Raw genomic sequence first — 24,030 nt, 5'->3', positions numbered from 1 at the left:
ACAGTGAGGTCCAAAAGTCTGAGACCACATTGAAAATCTGAGTTGTTTTTTTTGTCACTTAAAATTGGAAATAAACAGAAGGTTTTAGAAGTTTGAAATAAATTTAAATAATAAAAAAAGTAAATGTTCAGTATCTTGCATATTTAATATTCAAGATTCTTCACTATTTCTAGGTCCCTATTTAAATGTATTATAACAAATGTGTTATATTGATCATGTTAACTGCTTTGTACAAAAGGTCAAATTTCTCTCATGCCTCTTCATCTCTTCCACTGAAGTACGTGTTCAGATGACACACTGATGGATTTGATCCAAAATAGATCATAAGGTTTTACACAAACTTATGGAGTCCATGCCAGCTCGAGTGCACACTGCCATTAAAGCAAAAAGGAGAGGTACCAATTACTAAGAAACTCTGAAATTCATGTAAACATTTCCAATATTCAACTTTACATTCAACTTGTTGTCAATAATATAATTTGTAATGAAATCTGCTGTATAAAATTAGGAAGGAATGCAATATAGAAGCATTTCCACTAATGCTCTCAGACCCTTTGACTCCATTGTGATATATATGATTAGTACTGTGATGAATGTGGATCGGTTGTCTGATAGTCCGGTGACTGTTCATGTCATGCAGTCCGAAGTTCATCACCTGACATGGAGGCTGACTGGTGATTATAGGAAACCTAGTTCACTTGGTCAACTTTTTTGAAGGACGACAATGTGGCAGCCAAACTCTGCTGAAGAACTCTCCAAGATACTTGAAATGAACAACCAGCTAACTTCCTTAAGAGAACTGATGCAATTTTAAAGGTAAAAAGTGTGGTTACCCCAAACATTGACTTGATTTAGTGTTTTACTGTTATTCAAAAACGTTTCATTGTATAATTTTTTTTAAAGCATACAGAGTCTGTCAGGTGACATAATATGTATTTTTAGTAGGTTATGGCGTGATTACAAATAAATATATTGAGGCCATGAGTTAACATTTCAAAACCACAAATTAAGCATATCATAGCCACAAATTAAAATGTTCTGGTCATGAGATACCAAAATTCTAGCCATGACCTGTGTAATTTAAGCCTAAGAGCCTAATACTTAATATGTTGCAGGAACATCATACATAGCACATGTCCTCCAGTTAATTATCTGGAAGGAACGAGAGTGAAAATGCTTATTAAGTTGAATAATTATCTTAAGGATATATGGGTTAAAGATATATCCATGTCACAACACCAGTGACTCCAGTATGTTTTTATCGTTCAACATTGATGTAATATTATCACCATGCTTAAGTTCCTGTGGCCACAGTGGTCTAATTCAGTGGAACTCTCTATCTCTCTCATTTGAAAATACAATAGGTACAACAGGTGAAGTATGTCATTCCCATGAAACAAATTTCAAGAAACTTAAATCATGTCCTTAATATAAGCCCCTCCCCCCCCCGCCTCCCTTCCTCCCTTATCCCGACAGAGGAAAGTCATACCTGACGAACCTATAGGCTGGTCATAGAAATGGTTGATTTTTGCATACAGGCAAAGCTTGGCATTTCCCTGCAAAAATCAGGAAAATCAGTCTCCTTGGGATTGCTCATTTTATTTCACTGCATGGGAAGTTGGTCCTGCAGTTTTTGAGGATATTACAACCTGCTGAGATGAAAGCGCATTTAGTTTTCACTTCCTGTGATCCTTCTTTATCTGCTTAGCTACAGATATGAGCCTGTTTCCAGTGAAATGATATACAGACAATCATCTCAGGGATTTTGAGCTGAAATGCTAAAGCACCATATCAGAAAAAGCTGACAGCCGTAGCATCAGTCTGTTCCACAGAAACCAGTCTATTAAATACCAAAGCTCTGAAGACTGAACCAAGTCTCTGAATCAACCGACATTTTGATTTTGCATCTGACACACCATCAGGATAGAAATTTCTGCATAGAGATGGAAACTGAAATAAATTGGTCCTTTTTTACAAAGTAAAAATCTGCTTGCAGGGATGAAAGTTTCTAATGGCATATACTTTTTAGAATCTTGTTGAATGTCAAAACCTTTAAATGTCCACTTAAGCACCAATGATATGGATAATGTGGCTGATAATATGATTGCTGAGCCATGTGGAACAGGGTCATTATCATCTGATCATAATGATAGCAAGCTCAGCATTTATACAGTAGACTGCATCCCTAGTGTAGAAAATAGTGAGGAGATTTCCTTCTGTTCCTTTCTTTAGATTTAACACCGATATCATTAATCATTAATCTTAAGCAACTATAGATAGAGGATAAAGGCAGATTGACCAGAACCTCAACATGAATTCATGCTTTTTAAATATTTTAAATATATAAATACAATGTGGTTGTATCTGAATTCATCTTCAGGAACGAAAATTATTTAGGTTTCAAAAGTTTAAACGGTAAACATTAAAATAGAAATGATTATATTTACAGTACAATGCTGTGAAATATCAGCTCATGAAAATTTAGGGAAAACATCCAGGCTACAAGGTTTATATGCATGTGCCTTGGGTATGAAACCTCAGCAACACTAATGTGCAATGATGACAATGTTGAAGCTTTACATTAAGGTTTTCTTAACTGACATTATTTAACATGAACATACCATGAACAGCATTAATGTACCATGCAATATTAACAAAGTAACTAACAATTGTATTAATTGATTTTTATTTTAATAATAATGCAAGCAAGCCAAATAATCAGCACCTGCATGAACCAATGTTCACACCATCTGTGAGTACAATTATGAATAATAATAACATGAATAACACTTTAATGAACATATTAAAAATATTCAGAAATTCTGATTTTAGGATTAAGCTAATTTTAATATTTGTACCTGAAGAGTGTCAGGAAGTTATCTGCATTTACCATAATTAAAAACATGTGGCAGTATCATTTTTGCTAATTTATGTGACTTATTTTTAGTCAGGTTTTGATTAAACATAAATAAGTCAAAATGCAGGTGGATTTTGTTAACATTTAAATAAATGTTGGTTAATACACTTCGTTAACATTACCTATGGTTTATTCATCTTGATGTTCTTGGTTTATATTAAGGGAACCTTAATGTAAAGTGTTACCACAATCATGTGGAAATGGTTCCCTGGTTTGGTTCCCTGCTTTATAAATATTTATAATTTTATAACAGAGCCTGCTATGATTTCTAATTTCACTTTGTGTACATGGGCTGTTAAATATTTAATATCATTTTTGTTGTTTGAATCTATTATTTTTCATTTACACCATAGTGCTGTTGAATTCTTGATTTTGATGGGTTTTGATTAGTTTTCTATAACAGCAGCTCTGACTGAAGTGCTGTCTGCTGTCTGCAAAGCAAATCACAAGTTTGAATTAATGCGCTCGTTCTAATACATTAGTGTTTCTATAGTAACACATTTTTTCACAGGTGAGTTTCACATGAATGGGTTATTGGCTTATACATTTTCCAACATAGGAAAGTCCAGAGGGCTCATTGTTTATTCAGTAACATGACAAGCTGCATTTTGACCCTATTTAACATCATGAGAGAGGAAAAAAGAGATTGGTCAGTGTATGAATGTTTAGAGCTGCTATACCATAAGTAATAACAGGAACTAACTTGTTTTGCTAATGTTCAGCAACATGAAACGAAACCATAAACTCCTTAATTAATAATGAATTGGTAGCATTGGCAAATTGCAGTGTTAAAAGAGGACTAAAACATTGTTATAGCAAAATAATCAACTTTGGGGTGGTAAAAGAAACTCTGATTCAAGTTGGGCCATATCACACCACCCTGTAATTAGGTGCTGTTTCAATGATGTTTCAAGCCTTAATTATGAAAGGTTGGTGCATCTATACTTTATACATACATTTATGCATTGCTGCACTCTAAAAAACACTGGGTTAAAAATAAACTCAAATTGGGTTAATTTTAGACTAGCAGCTGGGTAAATATAGGACAGAACGCATATTGGGCTAAATTAACTCATCAAGTTGGGTTGTTAATTTTAACCCAGCAAATGGGTTGTTTTTCAACCAAAAGGATGGTTTCATTTTTACAAAAAACATCTTTCAAATCTGGGAAGACAGGAGTCCCAGTCCCTTCCATTTGAAAAGCTGTAAAAGAGCAAAAAGAGTGTTGGTTAATTGTTAGCTACAAAATATGGACAAATGCCTTTGGGTTTCAACTGAGAAATTATGTTACCGAATCCCAAATTGTGTAATTTTGGAAAAGTGACCTCAATGAACAAAATGGTGCTGTAGACTCACCTGGAAATCTAGCTAACTTGCGAATATTTATTTTTCTGCCTTTAGCACCTCACTGCCAATTTTTTTTGCACAACCTAACCAACATTAACCAACACAAGTCAACCAACATTACAGAGATATTGGAAAGCATTACAACCTACTGTAACCCCCATCCTCTCTTTTTGTCACGTTAACCTTGTGAAGAACTTTTGGCGTCGACATTACTGAGCTAGCTAAGTTCCGTTAGCCACTGACTGTCTACACCTGTTAACCAGCATTAACATTCACAGAATACATGAAGAAACATGACTCTATCCCATCCTCCTAATGCTAATTACCACAGCTTACCTTGTCCAAAACACTTACTAAATGTAGTTAACATTAACCCACTCTCTGTATTACATCATGATGAATAGCTGTAATGCTACATTATCGTTAATTCTCAAAAAGGTAATGGGAATATCTAATATTACCACCAGCTGTAATATTATCAACTCAGGTGACCATCTAGGGTAGCATCACTCATCTCTACTGTGACTGGTGACAGCATCCAGCTAGCTAACCCTAACTCAGAGCCTCAGATAAGATGCAGACCCAGAGAATTATAGAATAACCTCAGTCCATATTTCACAGCCAACATAAACACATGACACTAGGAGTGTAACGCCAACACTGAGGAGGCAGTACATGATGTTTACTTTTGAAGCCGTTGCGATAGGTAAAGCTAATTATCACTTGCTGTGTTACTGTTTTACAATGAATACATTTTCGAGAGCTCCCTGCCTAAATATCACAAACTCGGCCAGGCATTTTCAGCAGCATTAACGCTAAATAGTGATGAACACTAACTTACCTGTGGTCATTTGGTTTCCTCACCTCAAGAACCACTACCTCCACCTGAGGCCAATTCAAACAGTCTGTGCTGAGTTGATTTGACCCAGGGATTTGGGTTAAGGCTTCGGGATGGGGGAGCGGTACATTGATTCAACTGTCAGTGAAAATGACCCAGCCATTAACCCAATGGTTGGGTTACACAAAACTACCCAAAAACTACCCAAGACTGAGAAAATAACCCAATTAAATGACCCAAAAGGCTTAACCCAGCGTCTGGGTAGAAAAAATAACCCAATATTTTTTAGAGTGTGTGAATGCACACTATTGACATTTCAGTTGACACTGTCTTGATCCTGATGTATCCTGATCGATACATGTTTTGCATTTCATCAATGTTACTTATTTGTAGTTTTTAATGATCATCGACTGTCATGTCTATCATTTTGGCACATTTGAGCTGTTCAGCTGACAAAAATTGACTTCTTCTCTAGAATGTACTTTTACAGACTGGTTAGGAACAAGTTTTTTTTTCTAGCCTGGCTGTCCAGTCCATCGCTGTTTGGCTATTAACTATGGTTAAAGTTGTTTTGGTACAACTAAGCTATCTTATTAGATGTGCCATGGTGCCTTAATTTGAGGAGGCTAAAAATATATGACAGAGGAAGTGATAATGAGGGAGTGCAGGATAGCCAGTGTTCTGTTAAGTGGATGTTGTAAAATTTATCACTGTCAGAAAGGAAATTGACTTAAATAATGCTTATAAATAAAAATCACCCCTAGGTGATAGGTGTCATTAAGTGTGGTGATGGTGACACTAGCTGGTCGAATTCTCCACGTGATATTGTAGGAAAACCACATTGTCATTAACAAGTGTTTTGCTAAATAGCTGTGCATAAATAGATTTTATGTTTGTCAAACAAACAAACCTTCATAATTCTTTTTTTAAATACACTAACTACTTCACATATAAAACTTTACACCTGTAAAATTTTACCACGACCTCAGAAAAATATTGTGATTGGCCAAAAGAAAAATATTTGATTAAGTCCAGGCTTTCCAGGTCCTTTGGATATTTTCCTCAAATTCGTAATTAATTATTATTATTATTATAATTATTATTAACAATAATACTAATAATTAATTATTATTATTAATAATAATAATAAGAAGAAGAAGAAGAGAATAAATAATAATAATAGTAATAATAATAACAATAATAATAATATTCTTTAACACATGGTCATATGAAGAATTTTAGATAAAACATCCACTTTTAATGTTGTGTACACATACAATAATTCTGATTGTTGTAAATTAATTGTGTAATGACACTGTGCTGGATATAAAGATTATGTTATGGTAAGTGACAAGCGATGCACAAGCAATGCTACAAGTCGTCAATAAGTGATTCGCCTTTAAAGTGAGGAAGGGCGTCTGATTCGGCAAATATGTTTGCCATTGATTCTGCTGTCCTCAGAAGAAGCAGTGGATGCGAGGAATGTGAAACAAGGACATTCAATAAAGAAAACCCTAATCGTTGGCCTTTAGGCTTTGACTCAACATGAGATTTTAAAATGTTATTAATTTTTCCCACCCCATATGTTTCTTTTTTTGGTTACTGATAAAATACTAACAAATTTATAGAAAAACAAAATTTTCTATAACAGCAGCTCTGAAAGTAGTTCTGGCCGCAAGGCAAATCACAGGTTTATATCAATGTGCTCATTCTAATCCGTTATCATTTCTGTAGTAACAACTTGCACAGGGATTTGTGTGGTGCATTATTGTTGAATTTTTCTGTAAGGAGATGCTTATTTGTCATTTGTAGAAGGAGTCTACAGTGTCAGCACTTTGTAACAAGTAGAGATAATGCTACAAGTTTAGGTTATCTGACATAGGAAAGTATTTAGGACAGAGGACTGCGTGCATTGTGGAGAACCAAAGAGATGCTGGTGAGGGAACGTCCATTTATAGCTGCTATAATAAGTCATAACAGGGACTAACTTGTTTCACAGATGCTCCACAGCATTACTTCTAACTATAAACAGAGAAAATGTAGGACTTGTCATTCTATAATAAGTAAAAAATTGTTAGCATTGGCAAAATTTGTGGTGGTAAGACACACTCTGCTTTACATGGAGGAGGCATCTCACCACCCCGTTGTTGATTATTTTCCTATAACTGCACATCCCCTTATGTTTTCTTCCTTACACAGTTCATTTAGGTTGACTTTAATCTATATTTGGCTCCCTAGAACTGCCACTAATAATGATGGCTTTTTGTAGCTCACTAGAGATAATGATAATGTGACTATTAGAACTTCCTCCTTTCTCAGTATGCAATAACCGAGTGACTTGGGCATGACTCCTTATAACTTTAATCTGAAATGTTGTATTTTAATTTGAATTGACCTTAATTGAAAAAATAAAGATAAATTGGAGTACAATTATGAAAGTAGATCACAGTGAGTCATTATCCTGAGCACTGAAGATGGCAGACGAAGCTTAATGCCCACCCACTGATTCTGAAGAGTGGAAAGTCTTCTTATTAATTGATGTCCTTTTAAAATTGCTCCCTTATAAAAACCCTCCCTAAAGCTGGCACACATCTGCAGGAGGATACAGACCACACGCTTACTGATGCAGTTATCATCATTGATTCAAGGCATCACTATTTATATATATTCATATATGAAGAGTCATTTGTCTTTCCTAGTAGTAATCTAAAGTGCGTTGGACTAGAATTAGGAAAGTACGTTATAAGCAGAAGGTTCAGGCTGCTTAATGGCATCATTTTTAAAATGTATTTTAATGGTACATTTTTGAGTTGTGTGGTTGGTGTGAAGGTTGATGAGAATACCACTTCATGATTAAGGCTTGGAGAAGCCTTAATTCCCAGACGTAAATATATCTTATTGGTCTGGTTGGTTTCACCAAAAATTCCACCCCTAAAGGAATAGGCTAATGCATTCTTTTTTTAGCTACAGTAGCGTCTGGTTCATTATAATTATGCACCAGCCTGGGAAAACCCATCAAAGGCTGCTATGGCTGATTTCTGCCAAACAGCCAAAAAAAAATCAGTTTATGGACGAAATTGTTTTAATTCCATTAGCATATTTTAACACCTCAACTTAAAGAAACCATAAATATATTTCACCCCCCACAAATTTGGAACATATATTGGATAAGGAGCCAGTTAAACAGTGTCTAAGGATGCCGAAAACCTTGCTAGCCGAGTGTGATTTCCTCACACGATGAATGTCACATTGTAGGATAGCTGTGCGCTGTACTGAAAAGCATATAAGTCTATATCAGATCAGTTTGTAATCAGATATGAGCTGTCCAAATATCTGCAGATTTATCTCCCTTTTCACATTTGGGAATAATTAAAACATTAAGACATTAAAATGCTATAACCTTACTTGTGGTTGAGATATATTAAGGGTCATAAAAGATTAAAGAAGGGCTATTTTTTAACATTATATTGCCAAATGCTTGTGGATACTGGACCAATCATACCCATATTTGCTTGTTAAACATCCCATTATTGATTTAGTCTCCCTTTACTATTAAGGCCTGGTGTGTAGTCTGCCTTCCAATTCAACCCAAAGGTGTTTAGTGGAGCTGAGGTCAGAGCTCAGGACATGTGCAGGACATGCGATTTCTTCCATTCCAGACTTACTAATTCTTAGAGGTCTATATTGTGCACTGGGGCATTATCGTACTTGGGAAAGGTTTGGGCCCCTTAGTTCCAGTAAAGGAGAATTCTGGATACTGCAGCATACAAAGACATCCTAGACAATTGTGTGTTTCAAACTTTGTGACAACAGTATGCAGAAGGCCGACCTATAGATGTAATGGTCAGGTGTCCATATACAGTACTGTGAAAAGGTCATTTATTCTTTTTTTGTGCATATCTCACACTAAAAAGTTTTAGATCTTCAAACAAAATACATCTTAAAACAAAGGCAATCTGAGTAAACACACAATACAGTTTTTTATTTATTTAATTGAAACAAAAGATATTATCCAACACCTATAGCCCATGTGAAAAGCTAATTGCCCCCTTAAACTTAAAATCTGGTTGTGCCACCTTTAGCAGTAATAACTGCAACCAAATGCTTCCGATAACTGGAGATCAGTCTTTCACTTAATTCTAGGACTAGGACTTATTCCTATGCTTTGGATGCATTATCTTGCTGCTTTGGCATAATCTTATGCTTTGGCATAATCTTATGCTTTGGATGCATAATCTTGCAGTCTTGCTGCATAATCCAGTCACGTTTGAGGTTCAATTTACGGACTGAAGACCGGACATTCTCCTTTAGGATTTTCTGGTAGAGAGCAGAATTCATGTTTCCCTCAATTATTTCAAGTTGCCCAGGCCTTGAAGCAGCAAAGCATCCCCACACCATCACACTTCCACCACCATGCTCGACCATAGGTATGATGTTCTTTTTGCAGTATTCAGTGCAAATGCTGTTCTTTTTGCAGTATTCATTTTGGTTTATGCCAGATGTAATGGGACCCCTGTCTGCCAAATAGTTCCACTTTCGACTCATCAATGCACAGAACATTCTCCCAAAAGGTTTGAGGATCATCAAAGTGAGTTTTGGAAAAATTCAGACGAGCCTAAATATTCTTCTGGGTTAGCAGTGGTTTTCACCTCACCACTCTTCCGTGGATACCATTTGTGCCCAGTGTCTTTCTGATAGTAGAGTCATGAAAAGTGACATTTATTGATGCAGAGAGGCCCATAGGTCCTTTGATGTTGTCTTTGGCTCTTTTGTGACTTCCTGGATGAGTCGTTTCTGTGCTGTTGGAGGAATTTTGGAAGGTCGGCCACTTCTGGCAAGGTTCACTGCTGTGTGTTTTGGAGATTTGGAGATAATGGCTCTTACTGTGGTTCTTTGGAATCCCAGAGCCTTTGAAATAGCTTTGTAACCCTTCCCAGACTGATGTATTCACACACCTCCTTCCTCATCATTTCTGGAATTTCTATCAATTTTGGCATAGTGTGTTACTGGATAAGACATTTTAACTAACTTCATGCTGTTGAAAAAGTTCAAGTGTTGATTTGACTGAACAGGGTTTGCAGTAATCAGGTTGCATCTAGTCCAACTGAACCCCATTGTGAATGCAGTTTCATAGATTTGGGGAATTAGTAACTCCGGGGGCAAATACATTTTCACACAGGCCCAGTTGGTATTGGATAACTTTTTTGCTTCAATGAATAACATTATCATTTAAAAACTGTATTTTGTGTTTACTCAGGTTGCCTTTGTTTTATCTTAGATTTTGTTGTAATTTCTGAAACAACTTAGTATGAGATCTACACAAAAACAAAAGAAATCAAGCAAATACTTTTTCACAGCACGGTACTTTTGACATACTTTGGACAAGAAGGCCAAGACGGTTCAACAACCGAAAAACAAACAAACAAACAAAAAAGAAAACCCTCCTCCTTGTTGACTTTCGCAAAACAAAAGTTGTCATTTGGTATGTATGTTTTAAAGGAAAGCACTTCATAGTGGTGTGACACACCTTGAAGTTGTAAATATAGCACATGCTTCCAAATCCCACCACCTGCTACACTGCACACATCAGCCAAAATGTGATCTGGCTGATGTAAGAATGGTTTCTACTATGCAGATTAATTTGTGTACAGATGACAGATGAGCTTTTCAAATCAGGAACACGTGGGACATTTGCTAATGATTTGGCTTAGAAATATTCACTTTGACCAAGCCAAACAAATTTTTTGTCTAGTTGCTTTACATACAATAACACGCATGAATATTTTTGATCTCACTGTTCCAAAAACAAATACTGCTTTGCTAGCAATGCTTTGCACAAAGCAATGATTAATACCATCCTGAAGAATGATTCCTCAAAGGTTTTTTGGATGGATAATGGTTCTAGATCCATACATGGGTTTTATTTGGACCATTTTTGTGAAAAGAAGGCACCCTTTATGGTGCTAGATGAAACCTATTTTTATAAGAGTGTAGGATAGCAAAGAATGTTCAAGCTACTTTTTTTATTCCCCAAATCTCACATTTCCCTCACTGACCTACTAAAGTATAGGTGGTGATTTCTCTGGCTTGTGTTACAGTATGTTGTAATAATCTAGATAGACAAGACACACCAGCTGGGACAGAGCGTCCGGGAGTGTTGTGGCATCCTTCCTCATGCAATGAACTAGTGCGTCTTACTACATTAATCCTGAGCTAGGGCTTGGGGGCGAACTAGGTCACCAAATAATGAGGGCACAGCATGCACTACATCGTAGCATCCATCTGCCAGTTACGTGATCTCGCCTCTGCCCAAGATGTGGAGGAATCAGGAATAAACAAGGCGAGAGGGAGCTTTTCAGTCTGCCCTCACTCAATGCTGGAGGAGTATTGCTAATGCTAGGCACCATTTCAGTGCAATGTGAGTAAAAATAGAAAAACTTTGTTCCAAAAAAATGAGGGAAGCACAACAAGATCTTTTAATATGAGGAATATGGGGTCCTGTTATATAACATGATGGTCTCATCACAGTATAAAATATTGATCTGAAAATGATAATAGAATGTTAATATTTTTGCTTTTTTGAATCATTAGCACATTACAGTTCTAAAGAAAACAGTAAAGGCCACAAATCAGAAGTATGCATTAGAAAGCCAGCATTCCAGCAATACCTGAAACAAAGCTGCCAATTCATCAACCACATCATCCTCAAGGCTTCAGCAGTAACATGTTGTGCTGTACTGTAGGCAGTGACGGTGATCTACAATGCCCATATGGACACTTGTGACACAATAAAGTGGCTCCAAGCACAAAATTGACTCATGCACTCGAGAAGTCTTCTTCTGTCTTTATCATCTTCATTAAACCTACTCCCACCACCACGAAGCACGTTCCCAATTAGGCCATGGGGCATGTGTTAAGTATAGTTGGTCAGTTATATTAGGCTGAGGCTCAGACGGTGGAGGCGTACGGTATAATAACCTTGATTAGTTATTGCAGTCTTATGACATTCTTATGGCAGTCATTATGGGACTCCGGTGTTACTCATTCACTTACCAGAAAGGCTGGAGGTTGAGGTGCAAGCATGTGGAATTACAATAATATATAGTAGCATAGTTCTCAGATGATTAGCCAGGAATTTTTATAGTTCAGTAGGCATATTAGAACCAAGTATGTGACTACAATTACAGCTGTAATTATTCTGAAATATGTCTTTATCAGCTTTTCATATTTGGATCTTGAAATGGTTGCTCATTTTTCTTGGCAAAAGTATTCAGGATATGTCATATTGGATGGAGAGCAGCAATTTTCGTTTTGCTGATACTAAGGTTTGGGCTTTTACTGAGCCACTCTCATGCATTTAGGTTCTTGGTTTTGAACCACTCCAGTGTAGCTTTGCAGCATGCTTAGGGTTGGTGTCCAATTGGAAGTTGAACCTCCACCCTAACTCACAGTTACTTTGGTTGTATGCTACTGTACTAAATATTATGTCAGTACACTATACAAAATAGCATAGTATATTACAGCATATTCTTCTGTACCTAGGCTGCAGGATTTTTTTTCTATGAATGAGGGTTTCTAACTTTCTTTATTCATCTCCTAATTCACTAGCAGCCTAGCCATCCAGAGCAGGAAATCTAGAGCAGAAACAGACTATAAGTAACGTTTTAAAGTGAACATTGCTGTGAATAAGCCAGTTATACAGTCAATGCTCCTGTAGCAAGCTGAGCAAGAGCTTTATGATTGATTGTGAGAGATGTGGAAAGCATCATACCAACTGCTGCCTCCAATTAGCTCTGCTTCCACTATTGTAGCTCTGCATGGAAAATACACTACATCACAGAAATTAATGCAGCCTTCAGTATTGTGTGTGCACAGAGCACTCAGTGGGAAACAACAGCAATAGTGCAGTGAAAAAAGATTGGAATAAAAATAAAACTACAGGATTGGCACATAAGTCAAAATATCTTAAGCTACAGGATTGAATATGAACCCCAATATGCTGGTCCAGTCTTGTATATTGTACCTCATCCTCAGAACTACTTTGTCGTAGTTTCACTGTATAATATGCTATAAAACGTATAACTTAATAATGAACACAGCTTCTGTTAGAAAATTGGTCAACAAAATGACAAGAAACAATGAGTAGTAAACAGTATTGTGTAGTTACATATAGCCAATAGCAGAAACAATGTCTAGTTATAAACACATTGTCATTTATAGTAGAACATGCATAAGTATATGTCCAAAATATGCATATGCAGAGAGAGAGAGAGAGAGAGAGAATTATCCAAAAAAATATACAGTGGGGTCCAAAAGTCTAAGACCACATTGAAAATCTGAGATTTGTTTTTATTTAAAATTGGAAATAAACAGAATTTTAGAAATTTTCAACATTTAAAACAAAGAAAGTAGAACAAAGAAATTCTGCACTATTTCTAGGTCCCTATTTAAATGTAAACAAATTCATCCTCTTCATCTCTTCTACAGAAGCACGTGTTCAGAAGAAACTCCGATGGATTTGATTTGAAATTTATTATAAGGTTTTGCACAAACTTATGGAGTCCATGCCAGCTCGAGTACACACTGTCATTAAAGCAAAAAGGGGACGTACTAAATACGAAGAAACTCTGAAATTCATGTAAACATTTCAAAGATTCTACTTTCACACAAGTTGTTGTCTATAATATAATTTGTAATGAAAATTTTTGTATTAAATTAGAAAAGAATACAAAATAGAAGCATTTTCACTAGTGCTCTCAGACTTTTGGACCCCACTGTATATACATTTTGTTTCATCATTTAGTTATTGTCAGTGGAATGGTCTGCCAGTTTCACACTATTCTTCAAAAAAATAGAATCTGAATGTAACATGTTATAACCCCAATTCCGAAAAAGTTGGGACAGTATGGAAAATGCAAAAAAAAAAGATGTGAAAATTCAATTCACCCTGTACTACCTTGAAAACACATTATTAACACATTATTTGATGTTTTACTTTGTGAATTTAATTTATTTTTTGTGGTTTGGTGTTGTCCTGCTCTGGGTGGCAGCATATGTTGCTCCAAAATGTGTACATATCTTTCTGCATTAATGGTGCCCTCACAAATGTGTAAGTTACCCATGCCATGGGCACTGACACACCACCATACCATGACAGACGCTGGCTTTTGGACTTGATGCTGATAACGGCCTGGATGGTCTTTTTCCTCTTTGGCCCGGAGAACACGACGGTTGTTTTGTACAAAAACTATTTGAAATGTCGACTTGTCGGACCACAAAACACGATTCCACTGTGCTACTGTCCATCTCAGATGAGACCGAGCCCAGAGAAGTCAGCAGTGCTTCTGGACAGTGTTGATGTTTGGCTTCTGCTTTGCATAGTAAAGACTTAACTTGCATCTTTGGATGCAGCGGCAAATGGTGTTGATTGACAAAGGTTTACCAAAGTATTCCTGAGCCCATGTCAGGATCTCCATTACAGATGACGGTTTTTAACACAGTGATGTCTGAGGGATTGCAGATCACGCTCATTCAGAAGTGGTTTTCGGCCTTGCCCTTTACACACCAAGGTTTGATCAGATTCGGAAATCTTTTAATTATATTGCGCACTGTAGATGGTGAAATGTTGAGCTCAAAGTGTTGGATTATTCACTGACGCATCTGTTGGGAGATTGGCGAGCCTCAACCCATCCTTGCTCTTGAAGGACTAGGCCTTTTTTGGAGGTTCATTATATACTATGATTAGACGATTGCCTCACCTGTTTCACATCACCTTCTTATTTCAACTTCTCACATCGCTATTAGTCCTAAATTGCCCCTGTCCCAACTTTTTTGGAACATGTTGCATGCATCAATTTCTAAATAAATGTTTACCTTCAAAAAACTATGCTGCTGATTAGGTAAAATTTCAAATACCTTGTTTTTATACATTTTTTGTTTAATTACAAGTCAAATTACATTTACTAATCACTCCTCTTTGTTTTTATTAGCATTTTCCATACAGTCCCAACTTTTTCGGAATTGGGGTTGTATATTTGATAACTGTTTGCTAAGGCAATGCATGAACAGTTGAGAAACACCAGTGCAGTGGAGAGTTAAGGGGTTAATGTGGCAATCAATAGTGCAAAAAATTCAAGCACCATTTGTATTTTTTAAGCAGTTTGTGCAGAGCTGTCAGATTTGTGATTATGTGACTGTAGTATTAAATGGTTCTGTCTGGGTGAAGATCTGGAACAGTTTTGCCTTTAAATTTACTATTTCAAATCCTGAGATATTTTGAAAGTGCATTTCTGAACACTGGCCAAACACAGAAACATATTATTCTGTATTTCTATTTTATTTAGTTATTTATTTAGTTATTTATTTATTTATTTAAAGATTCAATCTGTTTGTTTCTCATTAAGGAATGTCTCAGGGTCTTTAAATAACCAAAAAATGACAATCACTTTAAACTTATAAAGACCACATGGTGATATATGCTTTTTGTTTTGTTTTGTTTTGTTAAATTTATTAGAATGTTGTCAGTAAGATCTAAAATGCAAGATATTTCAGGATTTAAAATCTATTGTGGTTCCTAAACAATATATTTTACCTTAAATATGTAACAATATAGTCTTAATAAAACAATTTAGATTGCTGAAACTTGTGTCCGTCGTAAAATCAATCCTTGTTGCACTGGAAGGTTGGGTTTATTAAGCACATTCTAATAATGCAGAACATGTACTTATATAAGTATAGTTGACCAGCGAATAAATATTCACCCCCTTTATCTTTTCCACCTTGGCCTCTTTGTTGTTTCTCTGACTTTTTTTTTTTTAAATAATGGTTTAATAGTGCTCCACCACACCATGATTGAAACGTTTACAGAACTTTGTCCCATCTATATACATCTATAATAGTACTATATAGTACCTCAGAACTTCAATATTATGGAATATTTTGTGTAGATTTATAACATAACATCCCAATTAAGTCTATATCACTTCCAGGCTGTAACAAATGTGGAAAAATTTAAGGGGGTGAATACTTATGCAAGGCACTGTATGTAAAACAGCTACAGATAAAAGTTTCCTTTTCCTTTGGTTTGCCATCCTGAGGCTTCAAATCCACTTCTTCTATCAGTGCGTAAATAAAACATGGAAATTGATTGTCCACAGATGCTTATGTTGCGTTTTTATCCTGCATGACCTTATTAAACCATGCTTATCTGTGTGTTGGGGAGTTAAAAATTTCTCTCTTTCTTCCAAAATGTTGAAAATGAAGCAAAGAAGGGGCAATGTTAATATGAACTCATGTTCAACTAAAATGTCAGCTCATTATCATTCAAGACAAGTCCATAGTTCTCATTAATCCCCTTTAGTAAACAATATGAGGCATGTTAAATAAAACACACTTTTTTTTGCCATTCTAACCGCAGTGCCTTTGACAATGAGCCTTGGGCAATGAACGCGCAATTAGCTGTGCTTGTATAAATATTTGAGGAGGAGAAACTACCTGTCTTGGTAACTGTTTTTATTTTTCAGTGGGACAGATTCAGTATGCAGAGGTTATAAGGTTTATAATGTTTATAAGATTCTTTTATAAATATTTAAATGGAAAGACTTGTGCTGCTGGCCTAAGCTGATTTTAAATCTGGCCTAAGCTGATTTTAAAGAACAGTTTAGAAGAGTATCTCAGGGAATCAGTGTTATGACATGCATTTAGATATTTTCTGCAGGATATATTAGATATTCAGGCTTTCATTATGCTCACATAGACCAACATGTACTGTTTGTTTTTGTGTTTATATTCCAAAGATGATTTCTTTGAGGTTGGAGACGTATGGAATGCCTAAAAGACTGCAATTATAATACTTGTTGGAGATATAGATGCGAGTTTCATTTGTGGATTTACTGAAGCTTCCTAACCGGATATTTTGATGAAATCTGACTTGTTTTTGCTTTTTTTTTTAATTTAATTTGCTATAAGATTTTTTTTTTAGATCTTTATACAATTCCCTACCAGAAAAAAGTATCGAACATGCTAACTTAAATTTATTTATTCAATTCAGGTGTGATTTTGGCCCATTCTTCTAAACATGTTATCTTTAAATCTTGTTCAATTGGATTCAAGTCAGGTGATTGACTGGGCCATTCTAACACCTTGATTTTTTTTCTCTGAAACCATTTGAGAGATTCCTTTGCGGTATGCTTTGGATTGTTGTCCTGCTGGAAGGTCCACCCACGTCTCATCTTCATCATCCTGGTGGATGGCAGCAGATTCTTCTCAAGAATCTCCCCGTAAAGGGCTCCATTCATCGTTCCTTCAATTATATGAAGTCTGGCAGAACCATGCGATGAAAAACAGCCTCTCACCATGATGCTTCCACCTCCAAACTTCACTGTTGGTATAGTATTTTAAGAGTGATGTGCAGTGCCACTTCTCCAAACATGTTGTGTAGTCTGACAACCAAAAAAGTTCAATTTTGCTCTCATCTGACCAGACTACACTCTCCCAGTATTTCATAGGCTTGTCCAAATGAGTTGTAGCAAACTTTAAACAAGCTTCGTCATGCCTTTTCTTTAGTAATGGAGTCTTGTGGGGTGAGCGTGAGCAGTGGAGTGCATTTCCTATTGTTTTCCCTGTGACGATGGCACCTGCTGCCTCCAAGTGTTTCTGGAGCTCTTTCCAAGTGGTCCTTGGCTCTTGTGCTACTCTTCTGACTATTCTTCTGACTCCCTGGTCAGAAATCTTGCAAGGAGCTCCTGTGCGTGGCCGGTTGATGAGTGATGTTGCTTCCACTTGCGGATAATGGCCCCAATGGTGCTTCCTGGATGATTCAGAAGTTTTGAAATACGTCTGTATCCGATTCCATCAATATGTTTCGCAACAATAAGGTTGTGAAGATCTTGGGAGAGCTCAATGCTTTTACCCATCATGAGATGTTTCTTGTGTGACACCTTGGTAATGAAAAGTCTTTTTATAGACCATCAATTTACTAACCCAGCTGATATTAATTTGCACAGATAGGAGGTATAATTACTTACGGATTTCAGCTGGTTCCTTGCCTTACCTTGCCTTGGAGAACTGCTTTTTCTCAGCATGTTCAATACTTTTTTCCTGTGTCTTTCCACTTTGTTACACATAACTTTATTTATGGAGTTTAATGTTGGTAATTCTTTATATTTCCGGATTTCTTGAGTTAATACTGATGTCTGGTGAAAATTTCATATGAATAACCTCATTGGAAATATATTTACTGAAAAAAATGTTGACGCGTTCAATACTTGTTTCCTCCACTGTATATATATAATTAAATGATGCTGTACCGATGAAAGGGTTCAGATAATTCTATTATGGAGAACATGTACATAAAAACAGTTATGTTTGTATATAAAAAAAAAAAATCACATTACACTTATGAAGCTACATGTTATGTGACATTAAAGCATTAATATAGATTTAGTGTTAAAACAAAGACCCATGTTTCCCTTTAAGGGAGGAGCTTAGAGCTGGTAATATGACTATCACATATTGATCAGTCTTGTGATTAGTAATCAATCACAAGCAAACTAAAAAAAAAAAAAAATTCAGCCAATGGGTTTTGTAACTGTATACTCATTTATCATGCACTTGCTGAAGCACCGTGCAACATGATCCTGTCCATTTTGTGCCTCTAAACTGTTTCCATCCACAATGAGCCAGATGAACATAACATATGAGCTGTTATTAAAAATGGAGTAGCAAATTAAAAATCACCATACAGAGCATCCAAGGCAAGGTATACATCCAAAGTTCAAGGACAGTTAATTCACCAGTTGTGTCTTCGAGGCGTATTTCAGAATCTAATTCCTTAGTATCTAACAATACTAAGGAAGCGTTCCAGATTATTTGTTTATTTGGTTGAGCGATCCCATTAGCTGTGAAAAATGCTAAATCAGTGTGAAAAATTATAAATCCTGCAGAATGTACATGAAAATATTTTGTGATAAGAAATAAGCATGGATCACATCCAACCATGAAAATAAAGATAATTAAAAAAAAAATAAAAAAAAGCCTCATCCATTAAGGATTGTAGTATGAGCTCCTGCGAATTTGCCAGATCTTTTCTGTGGACTGATGTGAACAGGAACCAAAACAAGTACAAAACAATGTTGTTGGTCATGGCTATACAGAAATGCGACACCATTTTGTTAAAAAAAACTCTAAACACAAACACACTGCTGGAACAAAAGCTAGATGGAAACAAGAGATGCTCTTTGGTCCTGTCTCAGCTGCACACCCACATGGATTTGTGTAGTGACTTCTCATTCACGGACTTATCCACACAAAGTGCAAAGATTTTGTATGTATTATGATATTTTTTTTTAAAAATAGAGAACTGTGTCCACATTGGAAAGATTATAATTTGCTGCCAGAACAATGTTTATTTGAAAAATGTTCCCATTGATATCAATTATTTCATTGTCATTTCATCACATATGTGTGATGACACGACACATGGTGTTTCTATTACAACCCTAAAGTTGATCATTTTCCAATAACAGAAAGTGTTTTACTCTTATACCAAAGCAATTTGTTAACAATTACAATTTTTAAAAGACATTTATTAATGAACAACTTAGTATAACACAACGTTTGTGAAGATAAACCAAAATCCTAGGATTAATACACAAAGTAAGTTTAGCATACTATGCAAATTATCAAAAATTTGAGTGGGTGGAACCAAATGGTCCCAAAGGCAATTTTCATAGTTTGAGCAAACAAAATTATCCTAAAATAATGTTCACTGTACACCTTATTTTCCAAGAGATATGCTTGTGTTTGTGTGCACAAACATGAATACTAGCCCCAGTGGCCAATTTCAGTGAGATTTCATCAGATAGTAGTGGGGTCATACCAGAAACTACCATTCATATTTCATGACCATAGCTCAGTGTTAACATTGTCAAATGTCTGCTGAAATCTGATTGGCCGACTGCAGCCATGTTTTTTAAGTAATCAGGTCATCATGAAAAAAAAAACCCCAAAACACTTACAGATTAGCACATAGATGCTGCATACCAAATTTCAGCTCAATTGGACTTGAGAGAGACCTGAGACCTGAAAAACAGTTATCTGACCTTAGATCCACCCCTATGTTTGACCACACCCCCAAACTTTGCATATGACTCAATTTGCCCTGTACTGTATATGTTTTTTTTTATATGTACAAGTTAGGGGTTACTTAAGTGTTCATGGAAGAGGTGGGTCTTTAGCCGTTTTCTGAAGATAGTGATGGATTATGCTGTCAGATTGAGATTGAAAGTTCATTCTACCACTGAGGGACTGTCAGTTTGAACGTTCTGCAAAGGGACCTCATGCCTCGCTCAGTCAGCACCACCAGGCATCGGGTCGGTAACTGATCGCAGGTTACGTGAGGAAACATAAACCTCAGGGAGAGTGTTGAGGTAGGAGGGTGCTGTTCCAGACAAGGTTTTGTATATGAGCATCAAGGCCTTGAATTTGATGTGGGTGGCTACAGGAAGCCAATGGAGGGAGATGAAGAGGGGAGAGGTGTGTGACATGGGTCTTTTGGGCTGGTTTTCAAACTGTGGTATAAAGTCTTTTTTGTCTGTTTTTTTGTTTGTTTTTTTGCACATCCCATAGGTTCTCCCAGAACAACAGACTTTTATCTAATATATCTAATCTGCCCTAATTGGGCTTTAATAAGCCTCTAATGAAGGAACAAGGACATAAACACTTGTAAGTGTCCAAAACAAACTCAGTCAGCAGTCCTGACCTAACACTGCTATCCCTGATGATCTGCCTTCGAGGTGTTCAGCCTTTCCTGTCCTAACTGAGATTTCTCTGGCTTTTCTCCAGGTCAGCTCAGACTTCAGGAAATCCATATAGTGAGGAATAGGAATGGTTTACACTCTGTCTGGATCAGCTTTGCTCCTCAAGGACAAGTGGTGAACGGGGTGATATTTTAAAGAGAAGAGAGCTGTCTTACACACCACATGTAACATGAGATGTTGCAGAGCTCCCATTAGTGTATCTCCAGCAGCAGTCATGATGGAGTCATTAGCATAATTGCACATTGAATCGAAAAATGTCAAATTGCACAAAATATAAATTTGTAAGCATTTAAAATGTGTAAACATTTTATCGGTTTCAAAATGTGAAAAATGGCAATAGAGGTTTTTGTTGCTATGCGATATCCATTTTCAAAGAAACACACTAATTAGTAATTAATCATTTTGGCACTGTTCCACATACTCTTAAGCACTGTTTTCTGGAAGACAGGCCTGAAACACAGGCCAAATGAGTGGACTGAAATTCGCTATTCAGGGTGGATGGAAGTGCTTGTGTCCAATCGGCAGAGTGTTATAATTAACAGGCAATGATATCTTAGAAGCAAATGACTCCTGGCACATGCACTAGTGAGGTTTCCATAGACTATAATTATGTCTGTTAGTGTACTCTTTAGTGTGCATGTGTGTGTGCGCATGTGTTTGTGTGTATCTTGGTGGAAAACAAATTTCCCAACAAGGATAGGAAGAGAGTTGTGACCTTGTGGGGACATTTAGCTACTATAACATTTAGGAAAACTTTGTAGTGTTTAAAGCCAAAACATTTCCCATACGTCTCAGAGGTTAAGTTTTTGTTTAGACCTACAATAAATTTTCTTTATTGTTTAACCTTTTGATCTTTTCTTTTTAGAAAAAATCACAAAAATACTCTGCTCTCATTAACAAACAATTGCAAACAACACAGGTTTATCTTTGAAATGAAAATATATATATCTTTGTTAAATATATGTATGCCACAATTATTGGCACCCCTATGGATTCATATGGGAAAAATATATTTGAAGTATATTCCCATTGATATTTTAATTTTTTTTAGTACACCTGGGTGACTAGGAACAGGAAATTGATCAACCGTGGCTTCCTGTTTCACAGGGGTATAAATATGAGGTAACACATAGGCCAAATTCCCTTAATCATTAGTCTAGTACAGTATATTGCCAATACACCGTATTGCTGTATGAATAAAATAGTGTAAAAATAGTTTTGTTAATTTGGTGTGCTCTCTTGCAAAGAAAATGTGCTCACAGTTTGAAATATAAAGTGACCAAGCACTCATCTTCCATGCTTATAGCTCACTTTAATTTAATTAATAATCTGCCCCATACATAAAAAACGAGATAAGCAACGTCACTGATTAAGATATCAGCTAATCTAATGTCCTGTGAAAAAAGGTTTTGTGGACTGTAAAGTGACCAAACTCCAACCCACTATTCTCATGCAGGGGCCTGAGTAGTCCTCTGAGTTCTGAATAGCAATGTACACAATTTTGGTACAAAATTACTCCTCAATACGCATAACACGTCACTAAACTCTGAACACGGCCCAGTATGATGAAACCCAAAGCCATGGCAGAAGAAGCACTTGTCAAAACAGATGCTATAAATGGCTTACACTTACATTGTAATCATTTATTTTTTTTTATTTACAACCACTGGCTTCAGGAAAGGAAACATAGTAATAGTTTTTCCTATAGCGCCATAGCTCTACAGATGAATGTTATTGTTGTATTGTTGTAATATTTATTGTAGGAGTATACCTGATAGGGACTCTCTTATTTAAACTGAATATAAGCTGTCCAATGTGGTTGACTATCATGTGGTCTTAAAACTGTCTCTCTCTTTTTGGTTCTAGGTTCCATTGCACGATGCTCCTATATCAAATACCACTACTCCTCAGCCACGATACCCAAGAATCTGTCCTACAACATCACCAAGACCATCCGACAGGATGAGTGGCACTCCTTGCGTGAGTATTCATAAATTTTACAGTCGAGAGTAATATGTAATTCTAAAGACTGAAAATGTTCCAGAGAAACCTTGGAGGAAAAGCAATGAATGGTTTTTATGATTATGGCTAGCTAGAAAGCTATACCATTTATAGCTTTTCATGATTTGCTGAAACCCAAAACGATCACTCTGGCTGATTACACATCCTAAATATTTAAACCCTGTACAAAACCTTGTACAAATTGTTTTGTTCTTCAATGAAGGCTATTGTATTAGGTGAAACAGGGCTAAAAAAAACAAACAAAAAAAGAACTGAAACTAGTGTACAACCACTAATTCTCAGTTTATCCATTAAATGATGTCATCTCTGCCCTGCTCATGGAAGTACCTAATACTTAACATCCAAAAAAATAGGTAAGGAGCTGAGAGAACCACTATCTAGTTGAATATAGTCTGGTAGTGAGTTCCCAGTAGATCCAACCCAATCAAGAAACAGCCATTTGTTGTTCCTTCTAAATAGGACACAAGTCTCAAGTCCCAAATATGCCTTACTAACCCATTTTCTTTTCCCTCAGCAAAAGTCCAAACAGCTATTAAAAGTTTCAGTGGATTAAAACTGCAACAAAGCCTCTTTTAAGTCTCATAAATCATCTGCATAATTGCAAATGGACATCAGCAATTAAATGACAGCTATAGATAGGAAGGATTTATGCTATCTCTAAAGATACACACTATAAAGTGTGTATATATATATATAAATATAAATATATATATATAAATATATATATATATATATATATATATATATATATATATATACACACACACAGACACACACACACACACACACATACACACACACTGTATAGTGTGATAGATATAGCTGTTATCAGGTTAATTTGGTCCATTGACTGTGCATGTGAACTTGATTAGGATAGCTGAACCGAGTTGTCTTAGATCATTTTTTGACTTCTGTTTTAACTGGAAAGTGCAGATATATCAAAGCGGTTTCAGATATTATTTCTCAGAGACTTATGAATACTGCCTACTTAACCTGCTTGTTCCGCTTATGCATTAAATTGCTATTTTAATAATCCATTTTCTTTAGACAAGCTCATAAATGAATCAAAATGTACATGAAAAGGCACA

The 24,030-nt window shown here is 36.1% G+C and overlaps 1 protein-coding gene across 2 annotated transcripts in view; it reads left to right on the top strand.

Annotated features, from left to right (window-relative positions):
• Nucleotides 1-24,030, top strand: part of tmem178bb (transmembrane protein 178Bb) — a 118,180-nt gene that overhangs the window by 37,830 nt on the left and 56,320 nt on the right. For both annotated transcript variants that reach the window (XM_053649997.1, XM_053649998.1), the window contains one exon: nucleotides 22,787-22,900. In XM_053649997.1, the coding sequence (XP_053505972.1) occupies nucleotides 22,787-22,900 (114 nt within the window). The remainder of the gene's footprint in view (nucleotides 1-22,786; nucleotides 22,901-24,030) is intronic.

Source organism: Ictalurus furcatus, chromosome 19, assembly GCF_023375685.1.
Source record: "Ictalurus furcatus strain D&B chromosome 19, Billie_1.0, whole genome shotgun sequence".
NCBI lineage: Eukaryota > Metazoa > Chordata > Actinopteri > Siluriformes > Ictaluridae > Ictalurus > Ictalurus furcatus.
The sequence above is the reverse complement of the archived record's forward strand: the minus strand, read 5'-3'. Positions and strand labels throughout refer to the sequence as shown.